The 20738-nt window shown below is 35.7% G+C and overlaps 1 protein-coding gene across 17 annotated transcripts in view; it reads left to right on the top strand.

Moving 5' to 3' along the window:
- The window catches only part of CCDC85A (coiled-coil domain containing 85A), a 179958-nt gene extending 160028 nt beyond the window's left edge, over nt 1-19930 (top strand). For 5 of the 17 annotated variants that reach the window (XR_011426057.1, XR_011426062.1, XM_003362992.5 and 2 more), the window contains one exon: nt 18061-19930. Coding sequence is in view for 8 of the 17 variants with exons in the window: in XM_070235492.1 (XP_070091593.1) it covers nt 18061-18250 (190 nt within the window). In the remaining 9 variants the exon portion in view is untranslated. Of the gene's footprint in view, nt 1-6744; nt 6880-10044; nt 10165-13778; nt 13878-18060 lie in introns of all 17 variants that reach the window. The other 12 variants (XR_011426064.1, XR_011426059.1, XM_014731159.3 and 9 more) reach the window with 5 other exon arrangements.
- Nucleotides 19931-20738: the final 808 nt, after the last annotated feature.

The raw sequence follows: 20738 nt of genomic DNA, 5'->3' as shown, positions 1-20738 counted from the left end.
GAGGTCTCGTCACAGCTCATGCCTCAGCTTAGAATAAATTTCAAATTCTTCATATGGTGTAGAATGTTCTCGATCTGACTCCTGCCTTTCATGTCAACCTCAGCTCTTGCTACACTGTGCCTTGCATCCTAGGCTCACATTCTTCTGGACTCCTTCTGTTTCCCTGAACATGACAATTGTCTACAACTTCAGGTTCTCTGAGTTGAAACTTGTTACCACCTCTACTGTGACCCCACAGACCTTAGTCTTAGCCATTATGTGGCACAATAATAAATGAGTGAGTGCATAAATATTACCTTCTAGTTTCCTTAGCTGTAAACACTTTGATACTTATAGATTGGCCTCAATGAAATTGGGAAATCCCTTTTGATAATTTTTTATTTTCACCACTTAATGTTTGCTATTACATAATGATTTTGATGGGAATCAGCATATACTTTAGATGTCCCAATAATAAGGTCTATTTCTACTTTTGATCTGCTAACCATCCCTAGACTCTTTTTCATTGCTGTTTTAATATACTTGAGCTTCACTGTAGCCCTAGAAATAGATAGAAGTGATTCGAAACTTTCAGCATAAATTTGTTTTGCTCAAGTAATAGTAACTGGCTAATGAGAGAAAGAATGGAGGGAATTTAGTCTGTGTTTAAATTGTGTGGTTTTGCCAAATATGGACCATTGCAGAAAAATGTCAGCTTTGCTTATTTTGATCCACTTTAGCATTAAAGTGTGCTTTAGTTACTTGACAAATAATTGAATATCTACTAATTACAAAGTACATAGGCACACAAAGCATTTACACAATCATTTTTGAGACACAGGGAAAACCACAGTCTCACAAAGATTTTGATAATCCATTAATATAGTAAGTCAGTATTTATTGAGCAACTACTATGTGCAGATAGAGTGCCAGTCATCGTGATTACAGAGATAATAAAAGTCAAGTGCAGAGACATCAGTGAACTCCAGGATATAGGAAATATTAACTGTAAAATGTTATAGGGCTTAAAATTGAGCTATGAAAGAGTCTAGTCAACTCACCTTAAGGTGGATAGTCAGGGTAGTAATTACCTCCATCCGTCAATGAAAGTAAAGTTCGCATGATCATGACTAGTTCATCAGGAGAGCCAGGATTGAAAGAACTTTTTTAGATATCTATTCCAGGACTTGAGAGAGAATGTGAATATGAATAAGGGACCAGAATCAAGAGAGTGACATCCTGGATCACACTGGTGTGGGACAAAAAAAGCATGGGATCCAGAAAAGTATCACTGGAACCCAAACCCAAAAAGAAGAAAGTTAAATCAAACAGGAGATAGCCTATTCTCTTGATCAGATAACTGTCTTTAGCTGGAACTCTATTACAATACAGTTAATTTATAGCATGACTCATATAATCTTCCAAAGTGAGTCATCAACAATTCCTACAAACCTTTCAGGCTACTTTGTAAAATCCCAAGTTTCTGAATCCTTGGGTTATTATTATAGATGCAGACTTTAGGTAACTGTCATGGTCACAGTTGTGCCTGAAGTGGAGAAAGTCAAATGAGCACAGAGCTGATGTTCAGCTTGTGTGCACCAGTTCTTCTGTATCAGTTATTAATATTAACACACTTGTGCTCTGATCCCCCCAAGACCCCTGGGTCATCCCAACCATCTTGATCCTCCCCAGGATCTCTTTGCAGCCCAGGGAGCTAAATGATGAGTACATGGAATAGAAGGAGACTTCTAGGACCGCAAACCAAAAAAATCGTTATGGAGTATAAATTATTGAGAATAGCACCAGGCCAACAGTTAGTGCCTTAATAGGTGTTAACATATAGTAGGAAAACTGTTGTGACTAAGATGATGTCCTCAAGAAGTCCCCTACCTTCTGAGGAGACCCACGTCTAAATGGACTACAGCCCTTAGCCACATGTGAAGGAGAGGATGGTCGCTGTTCTGGTCCAGATTTCTGTCTGATTTCCCTCTGCGTGTCAAAAGATGGTCTCATCTTCGCTGGGATGTTGTTTCGTACGTCAGGGCCCTCGTTTCTATTTGCTGGCAATTTTATTCTTTCCTAGTGTGACTGCTTGAAGTTAAGTGCAGACTCTTTACCTGTTGTATTGCCAAAGGAGCTTTATTTTCTTTCGTCACGTCCACAAAACATCTTCTGCCAGTTTTATCCTCTGTGGAAGTGGTGTCTGGATTTTCAGGGTGCTGCAACTTGCTGTCTGTCCCCGCTCGTAGGGCTCTTTGTTCTTATGACCACTGCACTGGGCCTGCCCATTTTGTATTCTGTTTCTGCTTGAGTTGTTCTTACAGTAGGATGTTTTGGGTATTTTTAATTCTATTCCTTTTGTTAGAGTAATTTCCTTTGTGAAGGTGGAGATATGGATAGCTTTACACTCAGACCACTTGAGGGCTGAAGCTCAGAGAGTTTCCTTGAAAATCATCACAGGCTCCAAATCATGTGGGCAACTTGTCCTCATATGAAAAATCTGCTACGGAGTTGTCACCAGAAATTTTGCTTTTCAGTTTTCCAGCATAGATCTCTTTCTTTAAATCAGGGTTTCTCACCTTGAGCACTGTTGATGTTTTGGGCAGAATCATTCGTCATTGTGGGGGCTGTCCTGTGCAGTGTCAGCAGCCTTGGCCTCCACCTGCTAAATGCCAATGGAAACCGGATAGTTTTGACAGCTAAAAATGTCTGCAGACATTTTTGACAAGTGTTCCCCCTGGAGGGCCAACTCACCCCGGGTTGAGAAGTATTGCTTTAAATAATAAACATGTGAAAGTAGATTGACAAACAAGTTATAAAATAGGTTGACAAGCAAAGCAAAAACATTCATGATAATGACAGCCAATACTTATAGATAGAGCATGTAATGTGAGCCTGGCACTGTTTTAAGAGCTCTTTTCATATAAGTACCCAAACCCGTAGAGTAAAGTCCCATTGGACATTATTACCCACGTTTTATAGGTGAGGAAACTGAGGCACAGAGAGGTCATATGGCTGCTAAGCATCAGATCAAGAATCTGAACGTAGATGAGGTGACCCTAGAGTTAATGATTTGGCCTTACTCTGCTTCTCTTTCAAAAACTTTGTTGGAATAGATACCTACCTGGCATAGCATGGGATATTACCTCAGGTGGGTGCTTAGTAAATATTTGTTAAATAAATAAATGAATGAATATCTATAAATAAAAGAAATTATTTGATATTTTAAATCAGTATTGAATAGATTCTTAATTTAAATTTAAAACTGCCCTTTTCTTTGAATGTAATCAACTCACTATTATCTATTAGAGCAAAGCTGAGGGTCTCTTGGCATTTCTAAGCCCATTCACAGGCATCTTCTGGAAAACGTCTGTCAAAGTTAACTTTAAAATCTCTTCTAATCTGAGCTTCTGTTTGTATACTAGTTTACCTTTGCAGTATGTCAGAATGAAGACTGGTCAAACTGAACAAAATATTATTATCTTGATGAGATTAAGCAAAGGATCTGCTCTTGCCCTGTAATAAGGGAAGAGAGAATTCATCCTCCCTTCTAAACTAGGTATGTGTTCTAATAAGGTATCATGCACCGTATGATGGTTTGACCTAGCCTGAGGACTTAGAAAAATTAAACATCTTTAACTAACAGGAAACCACTTTAGCCGATCAATCTTCAGACTTCCGTATTTGGCTTCCTATAATAGGTAAGAGGGCTGGGCTCTAAAGTTTGTGACAAATGCATTACATCTGACTAATATCTAAATGGGAAGCTATATTTTGCATGACAAAATATAGCAACATGATATTCTATTATTCTTTTAGAAGATTTTTTTTTTAAATGTATACTTCTGTAAGGCAAAAGAATGGAAACTTCCAGAGTGTTAATTAAAATAATTGTACTAAAATAGCAATAAATAAAATATAACCACAAAATAAGACAACTCAATCACAATAGTTTCATCTTGCCGGTTCTCTTAAAACTCATATTATGAATTATAATAATTTTACTCAGTGAGACCATGAGTAGTATATTTTCTTTTTGTTTAGATGATCTTTTAAAAATTTGAATGGCTTCATTTTTTCCCCTTAATTTTGAAGGAGAAGTCAATTATTTTAAGGACAACACTAGAAAATGTCCCAAAGCTCAATTTTTATGGAAGAAGGTCTTCCAGATGTCATATGAGGTGGCATAGAAATACCACTATATTTTTATCTTCTTTGATATGAAGGCATGCTTTTGTTTCCTGATCTAGGGCATTTGCTAACAGCATTAGGATTCATGATTTCTATAATGAGTACTTACCACATAGTCACATAGTAAGTAATCTGTAATTTATCTCCTACACAGTCTTGATGCAGAACATTACTATTAACATTGAGGGTGGACCATCCTGATATCTAAAATAATTTGCAAATTACTCTCTGTACCATTATATAAAATGGCCGACGAGTACAGATTTCTATTGGAATGGTAGGGTCATTCAGGCATTCTTTTTTTATAAATTTGGAATTTTGAAAAACTGCAGAAAACAAAACTAAGCAAAACAGAATTCCTCAGAAAATAGAAGCTGACTTTCTTAAGGTTATTTGGAATTATTCTCCCAGTTGACAGCCAGAATCTGGGTTCCCCCATTTTGAGTTCCGAAGTTGCCAGAAACAACTCCAACCACTGAGTTACTGAAGGCTTGTTATATTTTATGAAGCTCTCTTTATCAAGTAGCATGATTGACAGTTGTAGAGCTAGCCAAGAGCTAAGCTTTCATTAGTGTATAAATACCATTCATATATAGTTTACTTGAAGGTCAAAAATGATAGCTGATCCAGAACACATTTTTCCATGACTTGAATTAAAAAAAGAAGTTGCTGGCATGAGTAGAAAGTCAATAATCTTGATTCTAGAAGATCACCTTTTCTTTTAAAATGGTTATATTATCAAGTAGTTTATTCTTCCTCCAAAATCTGGCTCACGTTTATTGTCCCCTCTAATGAGATTTTACACTATACAATCTATATTTAATATGTTTAAAAAGAACCTTTTACAAGATGCTTAAAGGCATAGCTATTATTTTGTGTCCTATCTACTTCCTGAAAATGGGAAAATATTGTGCATTCTTTACATTCTAGCTAAATGATTTAGCTACTGTTTCCAGCAGGCTTCTAAATGGTTATGGATTTGATCTTAGATTTCATGGGTATGATAATGATAAACTTTGTTAAAGTGGAGAGGCATTGGGATCGAACCTCACTACACATTAAGGAAGAATGAAAGTAGGAATTCCTGTATGGTTTACTCACTTGTTGAATCCAAAAAACGTAAGATCTGAAAGATATGTAAATCATGGAGAGAACCAAATCTGGAAGATAGAACTCATTTGTAAAAAATTTGCATTACTTGTCAATGATCATCTCAGAAATGGAGCTATCCAGATTGAGGTGAGAGGTGAATTTTAAGCCATCAGTCGTTTTACCAATTATTGGACATACTTTTTTTGATTATAAAAATAAATTAGACACTGACTTATGAAATGATTATTAAAATCAAATCAGTGTTGCTATGATGAAATGATCATTATGGTCCAAGTGGAAATACGTAATTTTCTCTGTTATGTGTGAGGAATATGTGTGACTTATTTATTTGATAGGTGACTGGTACTGAGTTCATAGATTCAGAAGAGAGTTTTGTGGGTACCAACTGCTAGTCATCATTGCTCTTCTTTTTTACTTCACTTAAGACCATGGTACATTTTCTTTATTGTTCAGCCTCCCAAAGTCAGAGAATAGTGACAATAAGACTGTGCTATTCACAATAGAGCACATACTTCTAGGAAAACAGATCAATGAGAACTAGAAAATTTTCTCATTTTTTAATCTCCTAAAATTTACATAAACATTTACACACTGGAATTTTTGGGCTATTTTGTGAACTTTCTATATTTACAATTTTCTTTTTATTCCTTAGGACATAGCGTTGTTAGATAAAGGTCTTAGTGAAAGTTGGCAGGGAGAAGAAATTATGTTCAAATAAGTTTATTTTGCTTCCAATCATTTTAATAGAATTACACAGTTTGGTCATGGAAAAAACAAATTTAGGGAAAAAATTTTTTTGTATTTTCTTTTTATTCCAGTTATGTGATATCTCTAGTTCCAACCAATACAGAAATTTGAGAATTAACCTATTAATAGAAATTTTGATAATTATGTCTATGTCTCATGTAAAATAGTTATTTTAATGCAATAGTGACCTCTTAGTTCATTATATACTCTTTAATGTGCAGACATTTTGCTGAGAATTTGATGCAGTGTAAGTTTTTCTGAGTGTTATTGAATATAATCTACCCAACCTGTGTTTCCTAACAAAAGGGCATAGTGCTTCCAGTTGCATTTCAAATAATTTTGTTAAGTTCTGAAGGTACAGTTTTAAATACTTCGAAGACTTCTGATAATTCTCACAAATAAAACCAACAAAATAAAGTTGTTTTAATAGCTTCTGTTTTTTCTGGAATTTTGGCAGTACCGTCTACCCCTTTTTGATAGCTTGAGAATTAGTTACATCTTTGTCAAAAACTCTAAAAAATCGATCTTAGCTCTAATATACAGAACTTCAGTTTGTTTTTATTTTAATTTTTTCCCTAGTTAGAGGTGCATGTTATAGCTTGCCATTGTGGTCATTGTGGTTCATTTCACTAAGCTTCTTGTTCTATCTGCTTTCTTGAGACTTGGGAAACAGTATTTTTCTGAGTGATTGTACTATATTGTTCCAAATATAAGGCCACCCAGAATAGAAGGCAACCTCCAACTAGAAACAGCTCAAATATGGAGAAAGGCTGGGGGCCCAGAGCCCGACGGGTCTTGCAGTGGTGGCAAGGGTGCCGAGGAATAGGACGATGCCTGCCCACTCTCCCGGTGAGTGAAGATGAGTCAGCTGCTGCATTTGTCTTGTGCATAACCAGATGACTTCTATTGCTAGAGGAAAAGTTATACTTGGGGGGTAGAGAGCAAGTCTGTACACATGAAAGAAATTTGCTCTGTATCTAAATCTGGGGAGGGAAGATGGGAGTAGAATCTCTCATCTCCTTAACAGTCACCTTCGGTGTTTCTTTCCTGAACCTGAGGGGTGAAAATTGAGTAACCCCAAACATTGGAGAAGCACAAAGGTACCCTGCACCTTTCATAGAAAGGAGTTTAAAAAGAATAGAAGCCTTGAAAATGGATTGTTAGACACCATCAAATGTCTCTAGACCAGCCCAGAAATATTTCTTGCCCTTTCAAATTGCCTGCTGCCCCAAGAGGTGGTACGTGCACCATGTGACCATGTGGAGCTTGAAAACAAGCCACCCTGAAGCTGGGAATCACATTTCCACTTTTATTAAGATTTCCCTTTTTTTAAAATTCCCTGTCTCCTGAGCCAGCCAAGTTACAGTTTAAATAAATGGGCTTAATCTTATTCAAATAAACTCCAAGGGACTGTTTAAAATCATTGTTGTACTGCTATTTCACTCAGTAGCATATTTTAAAAAAATACTTTAGTGAAAATGTATTAGTCAACTGAGAGTATATATTGATTGAACATAGATAATTCTCTAAATATTCTGACTCGACTAAGCACATAGAAATCTAACCTTTTATTTTATAGTAACTATAAATTAGATGTGATAGAATGTGGTGCTTGATTTTGTTCTAATGTAGAAAACTGTTTAGCACCTGTTGGTGTAAAACTTTACCAGGCATTTGGTTACCTTTGCGACTTCACAAAAACCACATGAAAAGGAAACTTGGTCTTTCTGGTGATTACTAGTCCATGGCTTGCAAAATAAATTTGTAGTAGAATTTTAATCCCTGAATGATGTTTTTCCCCTCTGTGTAGTTCCTATTGTAGCCTTTTATTATTATTATTATTATTATTATTTTAAGGAAACTTCTTTAATAAGAGTGTTTTTTTTTTCTGAATAGATAAGAGTAGAATAGGACTCTCCTCAAGTTTAAACAGTGCTCAGTTTCCCAGAGGACTTGGTTTAGGAAAGCAACTTATCATTGATTTTAGAAATTCTTTTAAACCAAAATGCCCTGAAAGCTGGAGGCCCCATGTCCAAGCAAAAGCATGCTGGCAATGATATGCCTACCATTTTGCTGGGTCTGGGAAAGGAACATTTGAAACAGAGGGGCTGGGCAGAAAAGGGTTTGAAAGGAAGCACCGGAAGGAGGGTAGTGCAGAGGGGAAGGAGGATTGCCTGCCAAGTTAGATTACTGGTCAGAGGGAAAACGGCTGTGCCGTGGTGGGTCCCAAGAAGTGACGTGAATTCTGTGTAACCTCAGAAGCCTTTTCAAGAGAGTTCAAATGGGTGGTGCCAGTAGGGAAAGAGAACAGTAGAGGAGCAGAGCTATTCAGGGAAGAAGAGCTTCCTTTATAACTCCTTCGTTTTGGAAACACTTGCTCTCCACAGAGGAAGAGGAGTCCAAAATTTGGTGCTTGGGTTGGGGGAATGGGTGTTAACCATCTTTAAACTTCAAATAGTTTCTCTTCTATTATTTGTATCGGGTATTATTATGTCTGATTTGATCTGAATTACAAGTACAGGAGGACAAATCTTATAAGTATTTTTTCCCAGAGAGGGTTGGGGCTAATATAGTTGGCTGTCCTGTGTTATCATCAGCTATTAATGTAATCATTAGTAGCAATGGAGGACAGAAGCTGGAGAGGTCACCTAACTGTCATAATCCACGGCTTCCTCTCCCTGATGGCTAGTGAAGGTAGGGGCAGGACCTGATTTGATTGCATAACTCTGAGTATGGACGATAACATGACCTCAGTTGGCTTGTGAGGTAGCAAGGATAGCCTTCCAGGACCTAGGAAGAAATGGCAGTAACAAGGGAAGAGAGAAGATATTCCAAGTTGCATAAATAATAATATCTGTAAAAATCAATGGGAATTGTCAATTTCTGTACAAATAGTATGGTTTGCATAAAACCCATACCTATAACAGTTGCTGTGCTCAGCTCCTCCCGCCTATCCCTAAAATGCACACCCTAGAAACTCTCCTGTAGATGCTGGATAATAAATGTCCCAGACTGCAGTTTTTTCTTCTTTTTGTGAATCCACACATGATGCACCTTCAGTGGCTCCTTCTCAGGGGATTAGATTCATAGGATCAAGTGAAATAGAGCAGTTATTAATCTATTAGGCCTGAAAAAAATTAGATTTGTTGATGAACAGAAATTAAAATCTCTCAGGCTCTCTGTAATGATCTCCATAAAAACAGGTTTGGAAAATTCCTGTTAGACTGTTTTCTCTAGGAGGGTGGATAACTACTGCTCTTCTTCTTTCCTGATCCATTAGTCTTTCCCCAAGCAACCCCTAGAAAAAGTGCAGTTTTTGCTTTTTTCCCCAGTTCCTGTATGAGTGACTATGACTCACTCATAGTCACATTAATCATGCCCAGGTTCTGATTTCTCAGCAATTAATTTGAAGAGTCATTAAGCTACAAATACGTAATTTGTGATCTATTTTGTTTTTCATATTTAAAAAGACCAGAAAATAAGAGAATTCTTTCTTAAAGAAAGTGTTGAATTTAGTTAAATCTCTTTGGAAAATGCTCCGCTATAGGGCTTTCCCTCAAAGAAGGGTTTTATAAGAGACACAGTTTCTCCAATGCAAGAATGTGATGTGTCTGCATTTTCTGAGACATATGGAATATGGCATTTGTCTTGCTGAGTGAGCATGTTTAACTCCACTGTGGAGTAACTCACAAATTCCCTACTCTTGAGTATCTTTAAGTTTCAAAAGTCATTCTTGAAATGCTCTTAATGGGCATTCCTTAGGGGGCATTGCTCTCTGTGGTAAATCAGAAATGACATCTGGATATGTGTAGGGATGGCTCTTGGTTAAGTTTTCTTGCTGGTCAAGCAGCAAGTGTATTTCAATTAACAGGTGGACAGCATCTTAGGACAGGCTAGAAAAAAATTAACACAGTGGCTAATTCTTATTTGGCAGTGAAATTGAATATTGAATGACATCTATGCAGTTATAAACGACTTTTGTTTTAATAACAAAGTTGTTGATTTTCTACTAAGGGTTCTTTTAGGTTGTCATCAGGGGCTGATGGGAGTAACAGTTCACCCAACTCTCCAGCTAGCTTCAGTGGACATGCCACACCTTCTCAGCAGCCTGAACCCGTGGTACATTCTCTTAAGGTAACCAACTGTGTACAACCGTTTATCCAGAACTTCAGTTGTGTTGTGGCTTGTTCGCTGTAGTCTGGTAGTCCTCACAGTCTTGTTTTAACCACAGATACTTTATTTTTTGACCCCTTTTGCTATAACTTTTTTATCTTAATTTTTGAAGTATGATTTTAATTTTTTTTAAACTAACAGTGGGTTTGAGTACTTATGGTTGAATCTCTAGTTTTACCATTTTGTTTTGAGTAATGTGATTCATATCTATCTGCATCGAAGTTCAAGTCTGATGTGCATGTATATACATGTGTGTAAAATATTGTTATAGGTATTTTATGTGCACTGTTTGTAGCAGGGATGTCTTCAAATATAGGGAGTTAATAGTTGGCCAAAATAAGGAAGGATACCATATTTTTTTTATGCAATTGAAGGTACATTGTGCAACTTACTAAAAGAAAGTATTGAAATAAACAAAAACCTGCTCTATTCTCCACTAAATAGAAATTCAAACTCTAGTTAATGCTCCTTTCTCTAAAGTATTAGAAAATAGATATATGGTCTTATTCATAAGGCTATTTTATTTTTGGCTTTTACTTCAGATTGTGCAATGACTTCAAAAAAGATTTGGCTGAAATTTATCCTTTATTTTTCTTTACCAATAATGAGCTTTCCAATAAGTAAAATTAATAAATAAGCACAATAGGTAAAATTAATAATAAATAAGCAATATAAATGTTTACCCATCTAAGAGAAGAAACTGATGTAGGCAATAAAAATCATCTTAAAAATTAAGACAGTTCCTTAAAGTTTCATCAATTCCAAAGTATGAAACACTGTCCTTTAAATTATGTGTAATTCCTAACACATAGCCGTGATCAAACCTTGCTGAGCCAAAGAGTAGGTCAAGTGCTTCAGTCTTGTACTTGCCACGTGAGTTTCACAACTTTTCTAAAATTGTTTTGGTTTCAGAATGATTTATCAACAGCCTGAAGATTCTCTCTTGCGGAGTGGGCCCCACTTTCCTTGGCATGCATAAAGCAATGAAGTAGATGGGAACTTCAAAATATTTATTTGATTTGGGATGATTAGATTTTAGCAGAAGATTTAGCTCCCTCATTATATTTTGCTGTAATTTAGACGAAATGAGTTTGCTTCTCCCAAGCATATACTGATTTTAGAGAGAAGGTAGCAGAACCATGCTGGTGGCTGGTGGCAACGCACTTGGCATTTCCTGTGTTGGCTGAGATAACGCACAAAATGAGCAACCTAGATGAATTTGTGAGAAGGCACACCAGAATGAGGGGTGCTGCCCTGCGTCTGGTAGTTGCTGATTTATCGAATGACAACCATCTTGCTCTCTCTAACAGCATTTGGGATGTTGTTTAGCATGAACAGCCTGTTTAACATGCTGTTACTTTAGCATAAACCAGGCGCTAGCTATCTGAAAAATGTTTTAGCAATGAAAAATGGACCAGAGAGTGACTTCACTCCTGTAGTATTAGTGTCTGCACATACTCCAAAAGCAGCACGTTACCCTACTTTTCAAATTGAAGGTTGTTACGTCCTGTTGCTTATTAAATGGGAAGTGCAGTTTGAATCAGATCAGCATAGTGGGTCACGTTGCAGTCTTTCCTAAATTTCTCAGTGCAGCTGTGTTAGTATGGCCTAAGAGGAAAGGGAGGGCAGGGAAGAGCTCTTCAATTTTCTCTGGATTCATTTTCTAATTTTCATATAAAATTTTATCTCGAGAGAGGAAGATATTATGTTATAATCAGAGCATGTAAGTGTCCTTGCTTGGCAGAATGGGTAATACTGAGCAACTGAAGTGTCTTTATTGGATAACTGGAGGCTCTTGAATATAGGATGTCTTTGCTTCCATTAGTTAACTGTGTCGTGAAACAGAAATATGTGCAAACATAACCTATGGGAAATGCATCTTAAGAATGTGACAACGTGAAAAAGAGATGTAGGCGCCCAACATATTTTGTTTTTGAAAGTCACCAATCTAGAGCTGATTTGTATCCTAAGATTTTTCTGTTCTGAAGGAATAATTAGAACAATAGCTCAGTTTCTCATCTATGGATTTCACAAAAAAAATCTCTATGCTTTCATAAACTTTATGGTCATGGTTGGGGGAAGTGTTGTAAATCAGTGTCAGAAATTAGCCCACTTGCAATAACGGCACATTTTTCTTGCTTTAAAATTTCTAACTATTAATTGGAGCACCACTTCATTTAGTAGAAATTAACTGATTTGAAGTACCCTTTTCTAAGGTGCATTATGAGTTGAACTTGTAGGCAATGAGCTTGTTCCAGGAGTTCTTTAAGTTTTCTGTGAATATTCACGGAGCGTAGTCAATGCTGTCGTCTAAGTGTATAAAGATTGTAAACTACTCTAACTGAATTGAGTGCCAGGTGAGCCTTTCATTTACTACTGTCGTATTCTACTTTAAAGAAGTGGTATCTATATAATAATAATGGCTAGAAGTTTTGAGTTAACAAGAGAGTAGTTTGTGAATTAGATTATTACAGGATTGATCTCTAGTAAATATCAACGTAGTCTCAGAATCTGTGAACTTGACATGAAGGTCCCACTGCATGCTTAAGTAATTTATTTTGGCTCAACTACTTCTTGGTACAAATTCTCAGGTGACACCTTTAGACATGGCCATCAGCATTGACCATGATGACAACAGAACCAAGGAGTTGAGTAGGGTCACAGTTCAGTGTGAACTCTGCAGGAGCTTTTAGGAAAAGCATCAGTTATTTTGTGCTACATTAATGTTGGTTTATAAACTGATAGAAAAATAACAAACAGCACTCAAAGCCAAAATTTTGTCCCTCTTTTACCATAGAAAGTATTGACATGTAAACTCTACAGACAGTTTTAAAGAAATATTATTTTCAATCCATTTAGGGATAATGTAGAGAAGTGCAATCATAAGCCTCTAAAATTGTTTAAAAGCATCTCATCCCCAGACACTTTGCTGTAATGAAAAATGTTCAAAGTGTTGCTCAAATATTTTCTCTATAAGGAACCAGTGTTTCTCTTTGCTACTATCAAAAAGCTGTCTCTCTAGTCTTTTCCTAGGCACCGGGAACATGTCCAGGCAAGAGCTGTGACGTCAGTAGTGTTAATGTTAACAAGAGTTCTTTTGTACATATTCCTGGGTTCTGACCAGTTTCACCTATCACTATCATCTTTTTTAGTTATCTTTTCTCTAGGCCATGTCTACATATCATTTGGACTGTTTGGCATATAATTAATTATATTGCCCATCTTTACAATGGAGCAAGAATTATTGACTGTCTCCAAATGGTTGACACAGGTTATCTTAATCACCAAATTAACCAAATGTAGCTAATTATTTTAGACTTTAATGGATACAATTGACTATTAACAATGCAATAGATTGCTTTATAATGGCCATTTGAAAATCAAGCAGAATTGATTCCAGATAGGTTTCAGAACAGTCAACTATTTTAAAAGATTTTGCCTTATACTAATCCACTCTGATATGCAGACACGGAGAAAACTAAAGGTTTTACAAAGTGGAGCTCCTTGATGGTTTTATTCATAACTAACAAGTTTTTTTCCATGTGAAATTTGCTTTTCTTTTTCAACAAATCCAGGTCTTGGATGTTCAGGAAACTATAGATCGTCAACAGGGTAAAGAGTATGAACATGACCTTAGTGAGACAGAAAAAGCTATAGTCAGAGAAATGTGCAATGTAAGTTTAACGTGCTTTATTGTGTATTCTGTGTTAAAGCCTCATCGTAGCTTAGTCACTGCTTTGTGAATACCTACTTTTAAAATGCTGGCCAAATGCCTTCATATTTTTGTATAAAAATAAAACCAACTCCCTTTGTTTTTATCTTGAGTATATTTTATTGCAGTTTTATTAACACAATAATCATGTTATAAAATATTCAGGTAAGTGATAATCAGGCAATTCTGTATTTCACAATGAATGATGAAAGTTCTAAATAATCACTTTATTGTCTAAAATGTTACTAGTTTTGATAAAGATAAATGGGTCTTTGCCTCAAACTTTTAAGATCAGTGTTTAAAAACCTGTGATAAACAAAGAAAACAAAGCCTTCTTCGGATTTCTTTCTAACTGTACTTGGCAAAAAAGTCACCATCTTAATAGGTAATATTTGCTTAGTTCTTCATGCATATCGTATGTGTGCCTCATGTCATGCAAAGTAGTTACCTTTCAGTGTTTGACACAAACTCAGATAATACTAAGAGGAGATAGATATAAACTTAAGAGATAGATAGAAATCTGTCTATGAAGTCAGAGAAGGAAGACAGGAAACAATTCACATGCCATTTTCATGGTACATGTTCTATGTAATCATTAATGTGCTTTGGATTTTATTATTAATCTCTGACTAAATTTTAATTTTTTGAGTAATATGCATGGATGTATCATTTAATCAAGAATATAGTTAGTGAAGCTTAATAGCTAAATAGAACATTGTAAAGGAAGGCATTTGTTAAAAGCAAAAATTCATGGTAGATTATATTAAGCACTGATTTTAATTTGCTTTATATTTGTACTTTTATCCTCATATTCTTTGTCCATTAGGATATGAGAACTGTAGAAATACCTTTAAGCTTTAGGTTATTAGGTTTTTCTCACTTATTTACCTTTAAGTTTCTTGGAATCCAGTAAATGTTACATAATAGATCCCATGGGCATTTTCTATGTGCTGGGGCAAGGGTTTTAGTCTCCCACTTGCTTATGTTGTGGCTGTTTTTCTTTTGCAACCCTTTCCCAGTTGTTTTTCTTTCCTGCATATCTGTTTTTGTCTGTTTTCAAAAGGTCGTTATTTCTAGATGTCATAATTTCCTAATGCATCACTGTTCACCTTCTGTAGCTTTTCAGCCTGTCCTTAAGGTTTGCAATTTGAATATTTCCCTCAGATAAATTTAAAAGTTGAGCCACACACCTAGGAATGCCTGTTGCTTCTCTTCTGTTGGCAATAGAATGAGAAATAAAGTTCAGACATTAGGAAGTATCAAACTAGAAGGGATCATAGTGGTCATCCCCCAGTGGCTCTCCGAAGAGTAGTATGTGGAGCTCCTTCATAATTCAGGTGTATGGGTTTCCCCCTAGACCCTGGGTGATTTGGATAGGAACCCCTGGCTAAGAACCCCATACTCACATGGTGTGTTTGAGGAAACTAGGATCCCAAAGTTGTTGCTTGCTCAGATTATTCTCTAATGAACAGTGAAGTCAGGAGTATGCCCAGATCTCCTCTGGGGATCGGCTCTTTCCACTTTCCTAAGTGTGGTGAATCTGGGGACTTCCCAATGCACCTTACAGAGGTGACCATCTCCATGGCGTACAAAATGCCAGATTATTTCTTTTCTTTATTTTTTTTTTAGATGAAAGATTTCTGGACATTAGAAAATTTATTTCAAAGTCACAATAGGGACCCACTAATGGATTAGATCTTGATTCATTTTGCGTTGATCTTTTTGTTTGCCTGTATTTCCAAAAATGCCTTAAAAGGCCACATGCAGTGGTATTGTTGTTTTTCTCTATATGTTCAGAAAGAGAAAAGCTTGCCTTCTTTGTTCACCTTTAAAAGTTCTCTAGGGCTTTTCTAACTGTCCACTCTTGTCTTTAATCCCCCAAATTTGAGAAAAATGCATGACAGCCTAGATCTGATTATTTGTACTCATATTTGAAAACTATTTGAAAGCCAGGAAAAAAATGTGTTGATTTAAAATATTTGTGTCACAATTATAAATTATACGAACATTAAAAACACATAGCAAATACTGGAGAATAAAGAAAACCACAGATTGTGAGACAGTTTCATAGATAAGTAATTTCTTAGAAACTAAGATTATCAAACCTATTGGAGGAACTATGTGCCTTTATAAAAATGTCACAGAAGTATAAAGCTTTCTCATAATGTGAGATCAATATGAAGACTCGGGTAGAGCTTAAGACAATAGTTTTGCCTCAGTTTCTAATATTCCTCTTGGAGAGGAGTTGTTGATATCTGTAGAAGGAAGACTGTTATTCACAGCACCATCGTGGTGATTAGTAAGCACACAGTCCTTTTATTCTCTTCCTAAACTGCCACAGAAATCAATAAACTGCCCTCTAAGAAACAATAAATTTATCTTTTTGTAGTAATGGTTTTATCTTAGGTGTGTCTCTTTGGCTCTTGTAAATTTCCTGAGCACCGTTGAAGCACTTGACTGGTCATTTTAGCCACAATCGCAGACACCCATCTGTTCTGCTCTTTTAGTTATTAACAAGTCACTACTCTGTGTCCACCTTAGTATCATCAGCTTATTTCAGAGTTCTGCCTGCTTTGAGTTGTGGTTTCAGGGTTAAGTTATTTCAGGGTTAAGGCCCATTGCATCCTATATTTGAATACTTGAGGAGTTGCACTTTTGAGTTGTAACCATCTAATGCTTTGTGTCTATCATCCTTTGAGGTCTTTGAGTCATTCTCTGCTTCTAAACCAGGCATTCACAGCATTCTGGGTAGAAGTAATTGTATATGCCATTTAAGGACTAGAAAAGGGAAGTCCATAGCATCCCTTGGCTTCCTGATTAAGTGTTTGTACCTCTTCACAGTCAATTATTAAGAAATGAGACTTTCCTAACTCCCTTGTGTACAGCTTGAGCCATCTATCGCTATTTCATTACTTTCCAAATATTTCAGGACCACAACTATAACTCCCTTCAAATGTGACGGGACATTTCTACCGCATAATAGTGTCTGCTAAAACAGAGACTAATAGTTCCATTGGCTTAGAAATGAAGGTAGACAGAACCCTATATTCTTGTGTATTACTATGAATAGTATTGGGTTTCCCTGGAGTTCATGCTCTATTTAAAAGAAAAATAAAACAAAAAGAAAGAAACGCAATCTATGAATAATTAAAGAACCAACTGGTTTTGTGTTCATATTAAAGCAATGTAAATTTTTGTGGAATTTATCAATCTGAACATAATCCTTATAGTGAAACACTCTAGAAGGGTTATGACTATTATTCTGTGTATGTGTTGTGTTTTCCAGTTAATGTTAGTATATTGGTATATCGTTGGTGAATTCAGTGGTTTTATTTTACACTTATATTAGTCTTAGTCTCACCTTTTGCTATTGTTCCTCTAAAATGGCCCAATTTTTAACATATTGTAATTGTATCTATCTCACTGTTGCTTGAATTTATTCTTATATTTTCCCCGCATTTGGATGCTTTCTGTTTTGGTAATCTTAGAGATCATACTGTTTGGTAGCTAAGACTTAGGACAATTGAGGCCCCCTCAATTGTGCCTGGGAAAACCAGGGAAATTTACTACTGGCCCTAATCTGCCAGCTTGGGTTTAAATGGCTCAAGAACAAAAGCTCCTTCTTGGTTCTTAGTGGATTAAACATTTTGGTATCCCTTGTTATGGAGGTATAATATAGGAACCGGGATGATTTTGCTCATGGCCTCTTAATTCTGGCTACATGTTAGAATCACATTGGGAGCTGTAAAAAAAATACAGATGAGCATGCCTCACCTCCACCAATGCAGTTAATCTCTGAGGGTGGGAGTTACTGTTTAAGATTAGTTCTCCAAGTGCATGCATAGTGTGCAGCCAGAGTTAAGGACCACTCATGTAACTAGATTAAGTTGGCATATGGTTCTTTAATTTTGACGCTGGTTGCTAACAAGGGTAGTAGTCCCATCTACTGACCAATTCTTGTGATTTAGAAGCTTGCATCACATTTCATTTTGTTTGTGTTTGAGCTTATTCATGTGGATATTTTGTCTGTTGTCTTTGCATTCCTCTTTGCACCTCTCATACATCCCCCATAAGAAAACCACAGATCTCTTTGTGGAAGAGGACAATAAAGGTACTTATTCTTTTTTCCTTTTATCTTTTTTAAGGTTGTATGGAGGAAACTTGGAGATGCTGCAGGTTCCTGTCCTGGAATTAGGCAACATTTGTCTGGAAACCAGTACAAAGGACCAATGTGAGAAGCACTCTCTTTCAAACATGAGATCACCACTGCCAGAGAGAGAGAAAAGAAAAGAGTGGATTTCCACAAACCTGGACTCATGGAATAACATGGAGTGATTGTACATTGCACATATTTTCCCTTTAAAACCTTTAGTATAACTAAAGCTGTATTTAATGTCTCTCACTTCAATGTCTAGGACAGTCAATCTCAAGGTAGCTTTGAAGATCACCATTTTGGTACTAATATTTTCATTAGAACTAAAACGTTTTTGACTCCTCAGATCTAAGGTTGTTATTGGGAAACCTGCATGATTGGGAGAGTCTAGTAGAGCCTCAGTGGTTTTGATAGAGTTGACTCATTGCATATAACGGTGGGAGTTTTCTACCATGTTGTGTTGAAGATAAGAAGAGGTGTCTTCCAGCTTCCCAAGTTTGAGAGTTGGGCACCTATTTCTTATATTTTAGTCAATAAAATACTAGTTCCTGTTACATAATTAATTTGGATGCAAGATAAGATTAGGTTTCTGGGATTTTGTTTTGTTTTGACTTTTGAGGTGCTAAAAATGCCACATAAATTCTCCTTACCAGCTAGAAGGGTAGCAAGACTTTATAGAGTGCTTATCAGAGAGTACCATTTATTTCAGCTGATCAAAATAAATATATCTTTTCTTTTAATCTTGATGTATTGTTCATGAAGACACATCTTGGGGACATATCAACCTCCATATTCATTCAGCATATCCATTGATGTTAATATTAACAATTTCAATTAAAGAAGAAGCAAACATAATTTTTCTAAGTGTTTCCAGCTGTGAGATGTCAATTTCTACACTTTAGTTTCTAGACATGCTGTTATATTTAATAAACTTTATGTAAACTTTAAAATATTGCACTGCATTTATGAAAAAAGCTTTCTTTGCCTACAGCAGCTATCTAACGTTTTATGAAGCTGACGCATGTCCATTATTGAGGCTAAAAGCTCTTGTTCAGATTGCTTGAGGTTTGAAAAAGAGGTGTGCTAGCTTTGCTTAGTTTCTTTCTTATTTTTGGTATATATATATATAAAATATTAGACTGTGTGTATTGGAAATGCTATGATAGGTATTTTATGTTTATCCAAATGCAATGATAGTTTCCTGTATGAATGTGCAAGAGGCCTGTGACAGAATGCTAAGTTTTTACTGTAGTTTAAGATTATAAAAGTAGGAATGCAACAATTCCCAGTTTTCAGATTTCTTCTAAATTACTAAGATTTTATTCATAGCAGATATTCTCTGTTGCTGTTATTGTCGTTTTTAAACAGAATCATTATACAGTGTATTAATTGTCATTTAGAAGGAATGTGAAGAAATTTCATTATACTTTTTTTAAATGTTACTGTGATGAAAAGCCAGCCCTCTGTTTTCAGAAAATATTTATGAATTAATTTAGTATAGAATTATCTCTCTAATTATTGTAATTGGGTTACCATTTAAGTCTATCTTTCTTTTAAAATGTTATATATTTTTAAAATATTATTACTCTGTAAAAGAAAATTGCTTGCTCTATTTACACCTTCCCTCATAGAAAAGCTTTTATCCTTAAATTGTTGTATTCCTACACCAGAAAGACGTTGAAAACAAGTTTTTGTGCCTGCATAGAGCCTGCAGAAGCTAATACAAGGAACACTGGTCTTTTGACAAAATACTTGTGTAAATTTTGATACTGTATTAAAACTATTTTTTTAAAGTTCTGCATAAAATTGAGTATCAAGTATATGTGTTCATCTTAGCAATGGTAATAAATTATTTAATCTCATAGTGTTTTTTCTTTTTCAAAATATTTTTCCTAAATTGAGTAGATTTCTAATGTTCACTAAATATCCTAGTGCTCCTGTATGATGATGGTAATGATACTAATACAGATGATTCATTATCTCAAATATAACACAAAGCCATGTTTTTAAATATTCTCATAATGAGGGATTTAATATTCAGAGATGCCTCAATTCACACCATTCTCTATTACAGTGTAGTTAAAGATTTAGAATGAGGGTGCCTGCCCAGTGGCATAGTGGTTAAGTTTGCATGCTTTTGTGGCCCAGGTTGAGATTCTGGGCGCAGACCTAGCACTGCTCCTCAAGCCATGCTGTGGCAGAATCCCACATAAAATAGAGGAAGATTGGCACAGATGTTGACTCAGCAACAATCTTCCTCAAACAAAAAGAGGAGGACTGGCAACAGATGTTAGCTCAGGGCTAGTCTTTGTCACATACACAAAAAATTTAGAATGATATTTAAGAATATTTTAAAATTAGTTTGCGTTATAAAATCTTTCACTTGTTCTTTTAATTCATATAGATTAAAATTAAACTTAATTTGATTATTTATTATTAAAACATGAGTCATCAGAAGGAAATATACTGGAAGGGAAATACTGAAGAAATGGAAAACTTGGTCTCATACACACATGCTCAGAGAGTACACATATTTCTTGGAAATCACTAATAAGACTGTGGAATAAGGCTTCCTATACTTAGCATTATTCTCAACTTTAAATGACATAGTAGATGGACAGCCCAGAGGCTAAATATTGATATTGTCCAATATGTTGATCAATAAAAGTG

Source organism: Equus caballus, chromosome 15, assembly GCF_041296265.1.
Source record: "Equus caballus isolate H_3958 breed thoroughbred chromosome 15, TB-T2T, whole genome shotgun sequence".
NCBI lineage: Eukaryota > Metazoa > Chordata > Mammalia > Perissodactyla > Equidae > Equus > Equus caballus.
Note: the sequence above shows the minus strand (reverse complement) of the source record. Positions and strands in the feature narration are given on the sequence as shown.